Source organism: Phyllostomus discolor, chromosome 7 (assembly GCF_004126475.2).
Source record: "Phyllostomus discolor isolate MPI-MPIP mPhyDis1 chromosome 7, mPhyDis1.pri.v3, whole genome shotgun sequence".
NCBI lineage: Eukaryota > Metazoa > Chordata > Mammalia > Chiroptera > Phyllostomidae > Phyllostomus > Phyllostomus discolor.
In genome coordinates this window covers 10,228,854-10,246,696 of record NC_040909.2, presented here as the reverse complement: position 1 = coordinate 10,246,696, position 17,843 = coordinate 10,228,854, and the positions used below count along the sequence as shown (strand labels likewise).

General features: G+C 47.0%; 1 protein-coding gene across 3 annotated transcripts in view; it reads left to right on the top strand.

Moving 5' to 3' along the window:
• LOC114501827 (myelin associated oligodendrocyte basic protein) overlaps nt 1-11,430 on the top strand; it is a 35,549-nt gene extending 24,119 nt beyond the window's left edge. For all 3 annotated transcript variants that reach the window (XR_004904180.1, XM_036030490.1, XM_028518581.2), the window contains 3 exons: nt 1,543-1,750; nt 9,303-9,385; nt 9,507-11,430. Coding sequence is in view for 1 of the 3 variants with exons in the window: in XM_036030490.1 (XP_035886383.1) it covers nt 1,543-1,582 (40 nt within the window). In the remaining 2 variants the exon portion in view is untranslated. The remainder of the gene's footprint in view (nt 1-1,542; nt 1,751-9,302; nt 9,386-9,506) is intronic.
• Nucleotides 11,431-17,843: the final 6,413 nt, after the last annotated feature.

The window sequence follows — 17,843 nt, the reverse complement described above, 5'->3', positions numbered from 1 at the left end:
TATTGGCTGAATGAGACCTACCAATACACCTAGTCTGGTCCCGTGGGAAGGGCAAGGACTCTGGCTTCAGGGCGGAGTCTGAGCTCTGCCAGTCCCAGTTACTTATTCTCTCCAAACCGTACTTTTTCCCATCTGTAAAATAAGGATGTTATGTACCTCATTATTTACCATTGTGAAGTACTTAGTTTATCATTTTATCATTCTAGGTAAGTGGATGTTATTGGAACTGTTATTTAATGGGTTCACTGTGCCGTCTAACCCTAACGACTGGCAGAGTCTCCCCAAGGCAGTTGCTTCCACTTGTCGAAATGGAATTTGGGGGCTGTTGCTACACCATGTGGCCGGCCATCCCCAGCACCATCAATGTGGCTGCCATGGCCCACGAAGTGACGATTAGTTAACTAGGTGCTCGTGTTATCTTAGATGCCGCAGTGGCTGATGGCAGTGGTGCCTGACACAGGGTGAGGCCTGGAACCTGTGGCTTCTGTGCGACTGTCCCCACCCAGGGTTTTGTATCCAGCAGGATCTACGTGGGGCTCTAATAGGAACAGGCTGTCTCATGTCGGGAGGTCACAGAGACAATCCAGGACAGGACGGGGGTGCACTCCAACCTTCCAGGCTACAGTTCACTCTGCAAATGTCACTAAATTGTTTCTTCATTTATCTCCTATCCTGGCTGAAGGATGCCTGCATTGTTAGCTCGGTGTATGATTTGGGGTTTTGGAAAATGCTGTTGTTAATACCTGAATATGAATTTTATTGCTAATTTTTACTCCCCTCTGCCAATTATAGGAAAAGCTGTGATTCCCATAAGCTCAGTCCTTAGTATAAAATATGGCACATTTTTAATATAGGCATCTTTGCCTTTTTTTCCTTATTTTTTTAAAATTAAGAACTTTGATGATGTCTGAAACTACATGACAGAACCTCATTTCAAAGGTGGCCACATAAAGTTCTCTTGTCTAAATAAATTGCAGTTAATATAACATGGAGAATAACCTTGCAAGCAATGTTCACTTGGGGCCACATTTTTATAACGTCTTTCCTGGGTGGTGTTTATTTTCTTTTTGAATATAGTGTGCTCCCTGTCAAAATGGGAACTTGTCAATATGGTCACAGTTTTATAATGTGGGTGCAAAACCTATATGTATATGTGTGTACGTCTGTGTCTTTACATTCATGAGCAGTATGACTAGTTTTTTAAAAAAATAAGAATGGAGGTGGTACTTCGATTTCCTGTGTGTTTTCCTGTGTTTAAGAATTATCTGCAATGATGAAAGAGAAGAGCACAAATTAATGCACATACAAATAGATGGACTTTTAAAGAATATGTTTGCTAGGAACAGGTCAGGAAAATATGATATTATTTTGGCCAGATACTGCCAGCATTGAGAAATGAAAGAGCAGAATCCCAAGGAACTCCCAGAAGAAGGATAACCTCCAAGGCAGTTCACACGTGCACAGTTAATACTAACTCAGCAAGAAGAGAGAGGGCGTCACTTACCAGTGTCATGGATGTTTGTGTTTCTCTTTGCAAACCAGATTGAAAAGGAGGATCAAGCCAGCCCCACGGAAGAAGTAACCGAGGAGGTGTTTCAACTGAGTGGATGGCCTCAGCTCCTGGACCCCCTGCTTCCTGAGCCCTGCGCCCTTGGGCGAGCTGTCCGGGTTCCAACATGGCGCAGAGGCAGACGCCGGCTGATGCCCAAGGTCTCCACGGCATGGGGGCCGCCGGGCAGCCTGCCTGGAGGTGAGAGGGGCATCTCTGTGTTAGGCTCCAGCCGGTGGGTCCCAGCAGCGCCCCTCGGGCTCCAGAACTCAGCGCGTGGCTCGTTTGGAGTCACCTGCAGCCTTTCCTCTCCCTGGGTCTTTGGATCGGGGTGGCCCCACCACCATCCTGTGTGTCCTCCGAGCTCTCTTCCTTTCTGTCCCTGGCTTCCTGTTGCAGACCCTCCACATCGTTTAGATCCTTGACCTTCTTCTTTGCAATGAGTTCCGGGTACTAGCCCACAGTCTGAGGCACGCTTGGCTCTGGAGAAGACCCATGTTCTTTTCTGAGCAAGATAATAGGCTGTCACGTGATCCAGAAATGCGGAGATATTCCCAGGAGGGTCAGCATTGTTTAAATCCACATGTCAGATGTAGCCAGTGGACTGTGTCAGAGGCTAGGAGAAAAGGCATGAGAAAGCAGCCCTGTCCCACTCCCCAGGCCCCTGTCTCCAGCCTCACACAGGGGTTTGTGACTGTCTCCTCCTCGCCGCAGCCTGAGTGGCAGCAGATACTCTAAGTAAGGCTCTGCTTTTGAGCTTGTCCAGCCCATGTGGATGGCCTCAGCTCCAGAATTCATTGCTTTGGGCAGGTTATTGGCCTCAGTTGTGATGCCCTGCCCCCGCCCGCTCTCCCGGGGGGTCCTGGAAACGGGGCTGTGGAGATGGGCCCTCCATGAAGCAGGACATACCGCTTTCCCCCCTCCTCACTCCGCTAAGCGGGCAGATGTCCCCTGGGCACTTCCACAGGACCCGGAGGCGTGCTCAGAGCGTGGCTGTTTCCAAGCCACAGTAGCCAGTCCCTCGGGGAGGATGGAGGCCTGGCCCCTCCATGCTCTCCCCGGCTGGACCCCTTCACATTGCCCTCTGATGCAGTAGTGGGATTGGGAAAGAAAGTAAGCAGAGCCTGGCCTTGGGGAGAGGAAGATTAAGTGGGCGAGAGGGGTGAGTTAGGGGAGATTACGCAGCCCAAGACTTCTCTCCCTGGGTAGGAGGCCATTCAAGGGTGTATGCGGGACCGGTTCCCATCATTATGGTACAGGAGTGGGGGTTGGCTTCCCATCTCTGCTCTCTGTTGTACTCCCACTATAGGAGCTCTGGAGTCCTGGGAAGGACTTTGGTCTTGGTACGGGCTCTCTATCACCCCCATAGAAACTACCTGCTCCCCTCCGTCTACCCTGGTTCCCCCACCCCCCTACACAGATAGACAGGTGGCAGGGAGGGAGTTTGCCCACAGCTGAAACGGAGGACTCTCAGGTCGTCTTGTGGATCAATGTGTGTGTGTGTGTGTGTGTGTGTGTGTGTGAGTGTCAGCTGTGCATTAAGTGACAAAACTTGGCTTTGGGAGAACATCTTTGCTTTTTCAGTTTTCTCTGCCACACACGAATACTGGAGAGTCCTGCCAAGTCCCATGTCGGTTCCCTGCCCGCCGAGAACCCTGACCACTTCAGCTGGCCACCAGAAAAAAACTGAACCCTAACACACTCCCCTCTGGGCCCGCCCTTGACTTAGGGTTGCATTGTGTGCCCAGCAGTAGCCTTGTGGGGGCCCCTTCTCCTTATTCAGTGCAGAGTCAGGGGCCGGGAGGAGAGGGGCTGGAGTGAATCCGTCTCTTCAGCAGGGCGCCTTCCAGAAGCCGTCCCAGCTTACGTAAGCTCAAGCGTGGCTGATGTGTTTGTTGGGGTTGAAGGGTGAAAGAGGCAGGCAACTGCTACTTCCCCTACTCCTTCCCACCTCCTCCAACGCTTTCCCACTCAGGGCTGGAGGGGATGCGGGGCCATGAGGGTAAAAGGCGCATGGAGTTCTCGCAGGCTTGGTTCACTCTCTTGTGACCCAGGTGCCCTTTCCCTAGCCAGCAAGACCACGCTTTCTTGCCTTCTTTCTGTTCTCTCCGTTCGTGCTTGCAAACAAGATGTTGTCATGTCTACTCGGTGCTTGTGCCCGCCTCGGGGCTCTGCCGTTGTTCATTCTGCCTGTCACGCTCTGGCCTGAGATCTTTGCATCGGTGCCTTCAGCTCATGTATCATCTCAGAGCTGCTTCGCTTGGAAACCCAGAGTGGTTTCCATGGTTACTCACAAGCCCATCACTCTAGTTTGTTTATCGTCACAGCACTTATCACCCTCTGGAATGCTCTTGTTCAGTTCTGCTCTTGTTTATTGCTTGGCTCCCCTTCCCCCGATAATGTGAACGTCAGGGTGGCCAACATCTGTTTCCTGTTACATCCTCAGTTCCCGGCACTAGTAAGACCTCAATAAATACTTGTTGACTGAAGAGATGCTTGTTTGTTGTTTTTTTAAAAAATAGGAGTAATTTTTCAGACATTGAGAGACTTTTAGAGAGGCAAATGTATCTACTTTATTTAGTAATAAGGGACATTTAGTGACATTGCAGGCCGCCCTCTGCAAGGCGAGGAACAGGAATTCATGAAGGTAGATGCAACCCCTTCAACTAAGGCTGACTGTGAAGGGAAGCAGAGACTAGGGCAAGAGCTGGAGTTTTCCATGAGCTCAGGAGACACATGAGCGTGGTGAGTGCTGCTGGGAAGAAGGCAGCAGAGAAGGTGGATAAAGAAGGAAAAAGAGCCCTGGCTGGTGTGGCTCAGTGGATTGAGTGCGGGCCTGCGAACCAAAGGGTCACCGGTTCAGTTCCCAGTCAGGGCACATGCTTGTGTTGTGGGCCATGTCCCCAGTAGGGGGCGTGTGAGAGACAGCCACACATTGATGTTTCCCTCTCTTTCTCTCTCCCTTCTCCTCTAAAAAGAAATAAATAAAATCTTTACTAAAAAAAAAAAAAAAAAGAATGAGGGGAGATTAACTGATGGAGTCAAGAACCGAGGATGTGGAAGGGGGCACCCAGGGAACAGATGAGGGGATTTGGCATGGATGGGGGGAGTCACTTTTCATTGGAAAAAAAGGGAAGAAGAAAAGGAGCGTAGACTCGGGTTTGCAGGGTCAGCGGCAGGAACGTGAGTCCATCCCTACCTGGGGCTTTGATTTTCCCTCGAAGTAGGAGAGTGGCTGGTTCACAATGGGGGCCATGGGTGCTGGGGTCAGAGATGAGAACGGTGGAGAGGGTTATAGGGAAATCGCTTCATCCCAGGTCTTTGAAATCTACTTAAAAACACCTTTTCCAGAGGAATTTAATTAAGTAGCTAATTGATTAATGTACAATTTGAGGCAATATTTTGCCACTAAGTCCTTGTCTAGAACTTTGTATTTAGATGTAAATATCAGATTTAACTTGAAACACATATGTGCTCACTCAGACGGAAGATGAGAGAGTTGGAGAAAGAAAGGCAGAATCTAACATTCCCAAGGGATAAAGAATCATAAGGAAGCTTTCACTATGGGAAGCTGCAAAAATTCCAACAGTTCACTGTGAGGCGGGGCTGTGCTGAGAGAGTCGTTTGCAGAACGTTATCTGAGCTGCTGATCTAACGTTAGGGAGATGGGCAGACTCAGTCCTGGAAGGTCCTGGAAGGTCCTGGAAGGGCGTCTTCCCTGACTCCACAGCACATGTCTCAGTCCCGTTGATAACACCATTGAATGGTACTTACTACCTCTGCTTGAACAAAATGAAGTGTCCTTGATGGACCAAGATGATTCTGTCAACCCAACAGTAGGGTGTAGCATTGTGATTTGGAGAGGTTTTTCATACTCACTCTTCTTGTTTGTACAACAGGTACACACCTGTGGGGATGTTGGGTAAGGAGAGTGATAACAATAGCTTCTTTTTTATGGAGCATGAACTGTGCGTCCATCCAATACTACAGACTGTTTCCCATTTGTAAATGGGAGAGGTTGGTCATGGCTTCCATGGCCATGGAAACCATGACCTTGACCTTGCCGCCATAATGTTGCAATCTGGAAGTTTCCAATCAGAACTGGTGGAGCTCTGGAATACTTGGAGATGCCACCTTATGATAGGAGAGGGGGGAGAAGCCAGCAGGCCCCGGGCCGCAATTTCACACCATCTAAGGCAGTTTTTAGGGTCTGCGTTAATCTCTAGTTTTATAGAGATCAGCGGTTCTGCTGGGGGAGGAGAATCTGACAGTCCGTTCCTTCACAACTGGAAGCAAATTCTAATAGAATACGTTAGTGATCTTCTAAGTGACTTAATGCATTGAAGAGCATGCTATTTGGCGTTACGTCACACATCTGGGTTTAGTTGATTGGTAATTCTTCAGTGAGTACTTATTTCCTCTTAGGAAACAATTCGCCTACCACAAGGTGGGTGTTTGATTTTCAATTCACCGGCTACGTTTGTTCAAAGCACGGCTGAGCAAAAGAGCATAGATTAACAAACACTCCTGATAAGTACATTTATGCTTTTACTTTTAAACAAATTTACATAAAGGTATACCACACTCAACATGCTACTAAAAATCCATTCCTGTTGCTTATGCTACATTAACTATGTGAACTGCATTGATAATGCATACAATAGGTTAGAGGAGAGTGGAGAAAATGCAAGACCACAGCTAAAGTGGTAGCCTTCACAGCAAATAAAATACCTAGCAGATTTGAATCATTTGGCTTAAAAAAAGATCTCTTAACCAATAAAACTAAGTTCTAAAAAAGTGTTACATCTAGTGACCGAAGTAACGTTCACATTGGATTTTGAAGCACGTAAACTGTCCCAGCAGCTTCCTTATAACCCGCGGCTGGGAGCCAGTGGGACCCAGGGGTGGCACCTCCAGAGGTGGGAGGCCTTCTCTCTAGACCCCGAAGATGGAAGTGTTTTGTAGAAAGAAAGATGATCTCAACTGATCCAGGAGAAAGGTGCTCTCTTATGGGAAGGGGGTCTACATTTCTAAAGTTTCCTCTGGAGAGGAGATGTGAGTTCACCAGGAAGGAGGAGCGGGATGGAGTTTCTGGGTCCAGGTTTCAGAAGTGACTGATGGCAACAGGGGTCCTTTCTGTGGAGAGCTGATGACAGGCGTTCCTGGTAAAGAGGAAGCTGTTGGCATCAGCATTAGCCAAACCGGCCCTTGCTGCAGAAAGGGCATGCAAGCTTTTCGGGCCATTTAAAAAAAATCCTCACCTGAGGATATGCTTGTTGATTTTAGGGAGAGGGGAAGGGAGAGAGAAACATTCATGTAATAGGGGAACATCAATCGGCTGTATCCTGTAGGCCCCTGACCGGGTACTGAAATCATAACCTAGGTATGGTGCCCTGACCAGGAATCCAATCTGCAACCTTTCGGTGTACCAGGATGACACTCCAATGAACTGAGCCACCTGGCCAGGGCTGGGCCACTCTTTATTAATGAAGCCACATGGGGCCAATATTAGAGGCAGATAATTTTATCAGGTTGAAAAAGTCCCTTGGCCCAGTTGGTGGTCCATGAACAGCCCTGTGTTAACATCCAGGCAAATTTATTTGATTAATGATAAAATGGAGATACGCCTCTTGGGTCCACCGTCAAGAAGGGTTGGGTAGCCTGTCATCAGAGGATAGGGGACCCAAAAAACATTCTGGAAACTTTTCCTCAATTAAATCAAGTTTGCATGCAGATTAGAGAGTAAGTTTTTTTTTTTTCTGATACCTCATATGTCTCTGTGCCTATGTGCAAGCCCACTGACAACTAATTCACTGCTAGGCATGCCTCTTTCATAGCAGAAAGGTGATAGGTACAGTGCCCAGCATGCACCAGGAGTATTCCATGGGAGCCAGTCTGGCTTCCAGGACGTCTTACCGATGGGAGTTATTTAGTACATCTCTCTGGGTTTGCTTTTATTTCTGAGATCTCTGAAATACAGTACTCTTCGGGCTTGCTACCTGCAATTTCTGTCTCAGGAAGGCTGCATCTCTCTTCTCTATAGGAAGAAATCTTGATGCATCAAAAAGATAAAGCCTGGTGTTCTGGGATTTCTTTTTTCAGCACGGTGATGCAACAGAGTTTTACATAAGCTGTTTTCACTATAATTCACCCCCAATTTCTTAAGTTCTCTGTGAACAGCGCCTTCTGCAGCCGACAGCTTTTATTCTTTCTCTTCTGTCTTGTAAGCTTTCTGAGTCTGGCCCTTTAATAGTCTTAGTTTTCAACTGATGGAGATCATTAAGGATCTTTACTGCCAGCTGCAAGGTTTTACATTTATTTTCAACCAGAGCTTTGGCTGCAAACAGTAGAAAAAAAAGAACCATTTCCCTACTCCACCCTGCTTCCCCCAGCTGATGTCTTGCTGACACCTCATTATCCGGCTTGGAAGGCTTGGAATGTAAATGATGTCTACGTATTCTCTTTAACTCTTGTTAATGTGGATTTTGCTACCATCTGACTTCTCATCTTCTTACTATGGTGATCTGCCAACTAACTATTTTAAAAACAATCCTGTCCATTTTTCCTTCTAAAATTTTCCTCCTCTAATGCAAAGATCAAGACCAAGTGGTTTCAGCTGCATAACATACTTATTCAGAATGTCATCTTCATTATTTTTCTAAGCCACATCTTCTGAGCCTTGAGATCTTTTCCGATTTGCTCACTGATCCCAGCAGGAAGTTCTGGGAGCACAGGAAGAGCTGGGGGTGGAAGGAGACCACAGCTTTCTCTTCACTCCAGGCTCCTGGGTGCCCTCTGGCTGCCACCCTTCTTTCAGCCCTGGCCTTCCACCCCTTTCCCTCACTCATCTGTATTTATACAGTTTAAATTCACAAAAGATCTTGGTTTTCAGATTTCTGGTACAGCCACTATCAATCTTTCTGCACTTTCATTGCTCTGGGCTTCACAGCATCTTCACTGCCTTCTCCAGATCTTATCCCCAGGTGCTAACAGATTCTACCCAAGCCAGCATCCCTTTGACTCATGCAGAACGCACGGACAGGTGACTAAGAGTGGTCCCTGATAGGGCTGCTGACCCCCAGCCAGATGCATTCTGACTCCGGCTCTCTCCAGTCCTGGTTTTCTTCACTTCCCCAAATGGCCTGGTGCCAAGATACCCTTATGTCTTGCAGATATGTTCACCTGCCTTAGGATGGTTGTATCATTGCTGAATCTACCTCCTTAACTTGCTTTTACCTACAGTGTTAATTTGCTGTTACTTGCATTGTCTCAGGTCTCCAAAAATCCTCAGCTAAATACTCGAATCTAGCTTCTCATGTGACACCTTCCTTGTTTTTCTGGTGTCAGTGTCCCTTTGGAGAGCTACTGGCGTCCTGATAATAGAATAGCTGGAGTCCAAAGGAAGAGCCGGGGGCCTTGAGCACCAACATTTTTCTTTCTTGCATGAAAAGCTTCCTCTCCGGACTCTCAGATGCAGGGGGCCAGTACAAAGAAAATACATATTCAAAGCATGTATATGGAAGGGCTGAGTGTGCAGAGCTCTTGGTTTATGTGCTTTCATGTGCCGATCCTGTGACCCGAGGGCACAGATTTCTAGGACTTGCCCAGCTTCGGGCACCTACCCACCCCTTAGGTCAGAGGACAGTATCTATTTCTAAGGAAGGTGGGGGAGGCCAACTGAGAGTTCACAGATAAAACCACTGGGAGAATAACACAGAATTCTAGTTTGACAGGTTTTTTTCCCTCCCCACAGCATTTTGAAGATATCATCCTATTATCTTCTGACCTCTGTAATTGTCCGTGAGAAATCTGCTGTCATTCTACTTGCCTTCCATTGTAAGTAAATTGTATTTTCCCTTTAGTTGTTTTTTAAGTTGTTTTTTCCTTTGGCTTTGGAATTCTAAAGTTTCAATATGACATGACTAAGCACAGGCTTATTTTTATTTATTTTTCTTAGGACTCAAGTTTCTTCAGAATGAAGACATATATCTTTCTTCAGGGATATGCAAAAAAGATACTGTACAACCATCGTAATGGCAAAAAGTAAAAATTATCAAGTGTTGGCAAGGATGTGGGGGAAATTCTCATAAACTACTAATGAGAATTTGTAAACTATTACAGCACCTTTGGCGTGAAGTCTGGGGATCCTAGCAAAGCAGCATACTGTATAGACCATGATCAAACAATGATGATTTTAGGCATCCATCCTAGAGAACACTCGTGTCCATAGAAAAAGCAGATACATATAAATCTGTTTAGTGAAGCTGTTGGAAAAGAAAGAGGAAGACAGAGACATAGAAAAAAATTAATCAAAATATCCATCAATAAAAGGAGGAATGAATCAATAATAGTATATTCATAAATAAAATCCTAAACAGCAGTTAAAACAAGTGCATCCTATATATCTATACCAGGTAAATAAATTTGGAAAACCAAATAAAAGATCAAATGGCAGATGGTAAGTGCACTATGATGCTGCAAAAATTTGTACAACCTGCAATACTTTAATTGCCAAATAAACAGAAACCATAAGATCTCACACTTTCTCTCTGATGCAACAGAATTCTTAAAATGACAACAAAATAAAAGGCTACCCAAGAAATATCAATCCTTTTGGAAATCAAAACGATTTGAAATAATTCCTGGTTTGAAGAAATAATAGAAATTAGAAGCTATCTAGAAATGGTCAACAACATTAGCCCGACACAAATGTTTTTGGAGAGCTAATGGGTGACTAAGAAGCCTGGGGTCTCTCCAAGGTTACACGTCTCAGAAAACAAACCCATCTGGTCTGAGTCACTTTTGGGTGTAGACTGTATTGTGACTCCTGCAGGTTTCTGACATGGGGAAAAAGGAGAAAAGTTAGAATACCCCCCCTCTCCCAACCCTTCTTTAGGAATAGGTAGGAAAACACAGAAGATAATAGAATGTTGTAGAATGTTGAGGGATGTCAGGTAGAGGGGAACTCAGAGTAAAGGGGGCATTCAGGGCAGGCCTGTGCTGGGAGCTTGGGTGGCCTGGCACGGGCAGGTGCCCGCAGCCCTACCGAGGCAAGGCTCTGTGTCCTTGAGCGAGCACAGCCAGACCCAGCCAAGTGTAAGTGGCAAGTAAGACTATGAAGCCAATGCCAGAGGAAGAAGCCTCATTCAAGGTGTGTGGCTGGGGTGAGAAGAAACGCCGGAGAGTGGAGAGGAAGTGTACTAGACTCACATGAGACACAGCTCAGAACACCAGCCCCCAGAAAGAGGACTTGAGCCAAGCGCTGTCCCACGGCAGCTGGAGGGCGAGGCCCGAGTGCCCTGGCTTCCTCACGTGGGGAGGCCGTCACTGTCTGTGGCAGTGGCAACAAAAAGGCAGGGGAATTCAGATACACAGAGCCTCCAGGTAGAAATGTCTCCCCTGCCTCCATTCAGGTGCTAAATGAACAACAAAGTGAGAACCTCTACGTTGAACAATTTCCAGCAACGAGTTATCTGAGGCCATTAACATTCCTGGGAGTGACACCAGGGGCGCCATGACAGACTCCTAGAGAGAAGAAACTAGTGGGCCAACCCCACTCAGACCCAGTAAGGAAGCTGAATATTTCTTCAGTCCACTTTAGATTTGGGCAAAGGCAGACCTCATACTCAGAGCTTGCTGGGCTCTGTCCTCCATGTCATCCAGAGACACACAGTTACTTATGGCAGAGAGCAAAACGGGAGGAGAGAGCAGAGTGCGTATTAATTCATGTAAAAAATGGGGTGTCAGCACAGCACTGTTAATAACTAGAAATTACTGAATTCTCCATGTTTGTCTGTTGTGGAATAAAACCCTCTGGAAAGTGGTAAATAACTAAATGTAATGTGCCTCGGATATTATAACTAAAACATACTATAATCTAACTGTGTTTTTTTTTGTCTTTTAAGGGTTGGTTCTGGGGAGCGTTATGCAGTAAATGTTGCAGAAATTACATAAAGCTGCAAAAGCTATTCTGTGTAAACTTCTTGAGTGGGAATTCCCAACCACGGTGTTTGGCAGATGGTTCTGATAGTCCTGGATGTTAATTGACTTTTTGTTCTGACATAGTGACTGGTTCTGGGAAAACGGAGGTGTGTGCCCAGAGTTGTTTTAAATGCTTAATAATTGGCCCTCTGGGTGCAAAGTCCTGATTTCTAGTGTTGGCCAATTTCCATGGTGTCAATACTCCCACTGTGGCTGACTGCAAGCTACAAACACGACACCACTGAGTGTGGACCCGGGAAGAGGTGTGCACAGTCGACTCTTGAGTTGGGACAGGCACCGCGTGTACCCATGGGCCTCTGCGAAATTACAGTTTTCTACTAAAAGTTCTGTGCTATCAAGACACAAAGGCACCAGTGAAAGAAAAAAATATGAAGGGGAAATAAAATCAATTCAAACTGGGGAGTTCAAATGTAGAAAATGGGCAGGGTTTTTTTTTTCAACTTTGGGAAGTGATATTTGTCTGTAAGGTACATTTCATTTTCCTGTTTCACTCCACAAACACACTATCCCACCGAGCGTACTGAGCTCTTCGTGTCTTCGGCCCCCCCCCCCCCCCCCCCCCCCCACTGCCCACCACCTCCACCCAGAAGAGCGCTGAGGCTTCTTTCTGGTCAGATGCCGGTGCTGAGGCGATGCCCACCGGAGAACCAATGGGACTTGTACACTGCGAAGCCAGTTTCGGGGCGGCTGACGCGAGGGGTCAAGGGACAAAAAAGATATGGGGCCTCCTGAATATTGGGGAGGCAGAGATGAAATGTAGAACTGCGGTTTGGTATGGGAAAATAAAGCTTTTTTTTTTTTAAGATTTTATTTATTTATTTTTAGAGAGGGAAGGGAGGGAGATAGAGAGAGAGAAACATCAATGTGCAGTTGCTGGGGTTTATGGCCTGCAACCCAGGCATGTACCCTGGCTGGGAATCGAACCTGGGACACTTTGGTTCCCAGCCCACGCTCAATCCACTGAGCTACGCCGGCCAGGGCTGGGAATATAAAGCTTTTAACACTGACACTAATGAGAACAAGAAAAGGTAGTTGTTCAAAAACTGGGAAAAAATGGATTCATTACTGTCCCATCAGAGTCAGTCAAGAAGAAGTTGTTAAAATAGAGGCAAACTGGAAATTGCAAGAACCCACGGATATTTTTTAAAGGGGGTGTTATCTGTTCTGCCCCTCTGTGATTTACACTACTAGAGATTTTGTGCCATCAAATTCCAGTCAAAACGCAGAAAAGCCTATTTGTAGAATGAGCACCTGTGGCTTCTGAAACTGTCCTCCGAGGAAAGGAACCCAGCCCCTCGGAGGACAGTTGGCCCCGCTTTCTGGGCAGGGAGAACGCTCAGGATCAGTTTGTGAATCCCAGATGTTGAAAGGAAATGCGGTTGCGTTAGGGTATCAGAAGAGATATTTCATCACGTGAAGCCATGATGGAAGCGAGAAGATAAAACAGAATTACCTGCAAAACACCCGATTCCTGCAACTGTTTACTGCGGAGACTGCAGATTGAATAACACAAGTCACATGAGGCCCACGCTGAAGTTTTTAGAACCTACAGTTGGGAAACACAGGTGTTGTCATTGCCTGTGAGGGGGTGGATCCGTAGCAGGGCGCTGTCGGAAGGGGTATCACAGGACATTATCGATACTCCAGAGATCCCTGGGATGTGCCTTATTGGAGAGAAAAGGATGCTCGCAGATGGGAGAGAATCAGGGTTTTTGGTGATGCTGGGGTGACCCTTAGGAGTTGCTTTTCTCATCTTCCCAGCGGTCAATGGTAGTTTTTTCCGAAGTCTTGCCAGCGGCCATTAGGGGGAGCCCTTGTTGCAGCTAAGAAACAAAATTACTGTCTTTTTCAGGAATTGATAACAGGAACTCGGACCTCCAAGTTTCTATCTTTTAATGGAGACACAGAGAATATATATTTACAGAATCATGGATAGAGAGCAGGTTGGCAGCTCTGGGAGGGTGGCGGGGGTTGGGAGGCTGGAGGGATGGAGCAGAAAAGGCAAAAAAGAGAAAGAACTGATGGACAGGGACAGACAACAGTGTGGTGACTGGGGTGAGAGGTGGAAGAGGGTATGGAGAGATATATCGTAATGGAGAAAGTACAATGAGAAAGGAAAAAAATAAACTAAAAACAATAAGCCTCCTTTAACATCAGCATTTGGTGTATCTGAACTTGCTTCGTGGGCTGCCAGAGCTGAGTTGCTACACCGGGAACGGAAAGGCGCCGGGTTTGAGGTCCAGCCGCATCCTGGCCCAGCTGCGCGCCCTGGGATCAGCGGCTCTGTGTCTCTCTCAGCCTCGCTCCTCTTCTGAGCAACGAAGAAGATGTCAGACGAGTGTTTATCACACGCTGGTGTCTGTGGGTGGGAGAATTCTAGACAAATTTAAATGTTTTTCTTTTTTCCAAAGACAACCTTCCTGCAAATGTTACATTCTCAGAAGCTGATACGGTCTTCAGAGGATTATTTTAACCATATTCTTGGTCACGTGGGTGAGACGCTCACACTCCAAATCAGCTTCCGCCGTGCAGTTTCGGAGCTGCGTGAACAGGGATGTGGGTACTGAGCGATCCCAGCCTTGCAGTGACAGCGCTGAACTCTGAATGTGAGGCTGAGCCTCTCTGGATGACTTGAGGGTGGTGGTGTCAGAATGACAACTGTTGACTCCTAATTGCCATTGTGCTCACGTTGCGTTCAAGACTCATTTTCTCCTCAGCAGAGAGAGTATGGGCTGAAAGCATTGTCACAGGAGAAGGCTTTGGAGTCACAGGTCATTCTGCAAACTGAGCTTCTGATCGGGGATCCTAAAAATTGCTGCAAAACAGGAAGGGGCTTACTACTCTCATTTCATTTCTTTCACTTCTCAGGCTAATGAGGAGAGAACAGAACGATATTACATAACCAACACATCCATGCAAGTGGCAGCTGCATGGCAGTATATTGGGCTGAGGAAGCCACCTACAGTAAAGTGTTGTGTGGTGGTTTGCAGAAGGAAGGGAGGTGGGAGAATTGAGTCCTCACTCGACACCTAGGTGGTAGACAAACTGGGGTCAAAAGGCCTAGGTCCCAGCAGGTAGAAGTACTGGATACACTCACGGAAAGTAAATGCCTCGCGTGGATCTCGTCGTTGCTGTGCCATTAACTCAAAATGGTTTAGTGGCAGTCGCTGTGAAGGTTTCCACTACATTCTCATTATTTTGATTGCATAATTTTATTAATTGGCCCATTATAATAATGGGTCATTGTTAAATGAAATAATAGCAATGAGCCAGCATGCTCGAAAATAAAACGAAAGTACATCAACAAATAAAAAGCATCCCTAAACAATCTCTAAACACATCTCTCAGTTATGAAGCCTGTGTAAATGTTTTAGTTTAGCAAAACAGCATCATCCATGATATTAAGCACGTGAAGTTGAATGAAAGCACTTTTGGGGTTTTGCTTCCAGAGTGATCCAGAAAGTGCATCCTGTCAAAAGGCGAGTGTGAATCAGATCTTTATTTTTCATATTTTCACATGTCAGGTCTCCTTTTGTTGCCCTTTGAGAGCCCACTAGGCCAGACCTCCAGCAGCCCCTGCTCTCTGGTCTTAGCGCTGTCCCTGTCCCTGCCAGTCGTTGAACCTGGCTGGACCGTGGGAGAGGAGGAAGCACTGGGCCCGGCAGGGAAGTCCTACTGAATACCAAGCGGTTAATCCAGTCACACATCACTGGGAATGCACGGCACTGTGCTAAGTCGGCGATCTGGTAGCTCCCGCTGAAGCACAGGATTCCAGAGACGGCAGCCGAAGGAGGCTGGCTGGCAAATAGCACAGCGTTGAGCTCCTTTTGCTAGCTTGGCCCTAACCCAACCGAGTCAGGACTCACAAAAACATGCCAAGGAGAGGATATTCAGGAAGGTGTGAAGCAAACCTTAGAATTACAGAAAGAGGCTTGCATGCCACGTTGTTAAGTGTGTTCATGGTTTGGGGGGTACTAAGAGAGAGAAGACAAGTGCAGGGGCCACCGTCTACGGGGACTTCCCGTGTGCAGTGGCATTTGCGTCTCCTGCCTCTCGCCACCTCTATCCCTTCCCATTCTAACCCTTGTTGAAAACCCTTATATTGAGCTCCTGGTAAGAGAGGCAGTCAGTCTTATGAAGACTTTTTATTTGTCTCACGGAATCTCGACTCTACCCCTCACAGATAGAAGTTGAAAGTCAGTCTTCCCAGCCCTCACCAAGCCCTGGGGGAAGACGGAACTGGGCCCCTGGGGAGGGAGCAGCTGGGTAGTAAAAAAAAAGTAGGAAAACTGATATGTGGAATGTAATGAACAAAGTAAACTAACAAAGTGGAGACAGACTCATGGATACAGACAACAGACTGACAGTGGTCAGAGGGGAAGGGGTTTGGGGCTGGGTGAGAAGGGTGAAGGGATTAAGCAAAGAAAAAAAAAGAAAGACTCATGGATACAGACAACAGTGTGGTGTTTGCCACAGGGAAGGGGGCTGGGGGGAGGTAGACGAGGGTGAAGGGGGGATAAAGGGTGATGGAAGGGCACTTGATGTGGGGTGGTAATACTCAGATGACATATTGTTGAATTGTATAACCATATAATTTTATTAGCCAATGTCATCCCAATATAGTCAATAAAAAATTAAAAAAAAATAATGATAAGGCAAGTAGGAGGAAACCAAGGAAGAAGAGACTTTGGGTACCCATCTGAGACGGGCTCTGGATGAACTGAACGTGGCCAGGAGAGAACAGTAAAAAACGCCTTGCTCCATCTTCCGGATGCTGAGGGCATTCACGCAGGAGTGGAACTCTTGGGACCCGGTGACAGAGTTATGGGAATGTGGAGTTACGTCCGTTTCCCAACAGCTGTGAGGTGGGGATGGTCGTGCCCACTTTAGAGCTGAGGAAACTGAGCCTCGAAGAAGCTGGGTGATTTGCCAAAGGTCCCACAGCTAGCAGTGACCGGGCTAGACTTCAGTCCCAAATCCGTCTGTCACCTGAGCTGTTGCTCTTTTCACCGGACCACCCTGCCTTTTTTCTCTTCTACCTGTGTCTCTGAGCTCTCTATCTGCCTTCCCCCCCGTCACGTGGATTTATTCTGATGGATGGGGCCAGCCTGAAACTCTGTGCCTGGGAGGTGATGTCATGTCTGCCCACCCACAGTGCCATGTTCGGCCCCGCCCCACGCCTACGAATCAGAATCTTCACATCAGCAAGGTCCCTGGGTGGATGGTCTGAGCATTAAAATTGGAGAAGTCTGTTCACACCTATTCAGGTAACCTATTCTGGGGTGATACACATTTTAGGCTTCTATCATTGACTTATTTGAAGGATAAAAAAGACCATCCATGAACAAGCTTACCATATCAATTAAGGAGTACAAAGGAGTGGATTCGTTTTCATCAGAGGGCTCAAGGCTGTTGCGGGTTTTAGCAGCATACAGAATGCTTAGATAACTATTCATTGAGCGCCTTCTAGTTGCCGGGCACACATTTCATCTCAGGTATTCCTCACGCAATCCTTGTGAGACCCATAAGCCTCCGTTGGCAATAAGGAAACCAAAGCAGAGAGAGGCAAAGCGACTTGCTCCAGTCCCCACATGCAGTGGGTGCCAAGGCTGGAACTTGAACCCCAGTCTTTTGGCTTCAGGCCAGCCCTCTTCATACTAGTGGGCAGGTCCTTGTGGAAGTTCATCACAGAGAAGAGGGGAACGGCAATGCCCCTAACTGCTGCTGACTGGCAGGAAGCTGGAATCCCAGGCTCCCAGGCTCAGAAATGAAGCTTGCCCCATGTCAGTCACATGGCAGGGAAGCAAGCAGCGGACTCTGTGGCTGAGTTGACAAGAGCCAGAGCCCCCCGGGCAGGTGAAAGCCACTCTGTCTTGTAATATGGTTTGGAGATGTCTGCATAGAGGAATAAAGTAGATTCTTCTATGTCTCAATGACATCGAATATGCTGGGATTGCCAAAGCCTTTAGGACTTCCAGGAGGTGATCAAATATTATTTTAGACTTCTGGTAATATACAAGGGATCTAGAAAAATGAAGTTGAAGGCTTTTGGTGAAATATGGCAGACCGAACACACGTGTTTAGCTCCGTTCCCCCAGGAAGCCCTAGGAAAAGGAGTATAAAAGAATAATTAATAAAATGAGTATAAACGAAGCAACTCCTATGTTTAGAAAAAAAATGTTGAGCCCTGGCTGGCGTAGCTCAGTGGATTGAGCATGGGCTGTGAACCAAAGTGTTGCAGGTTCGATTCCCAGTCAGGGCACATGCCTGGGTTGCAGGCCATGGCCCCCAG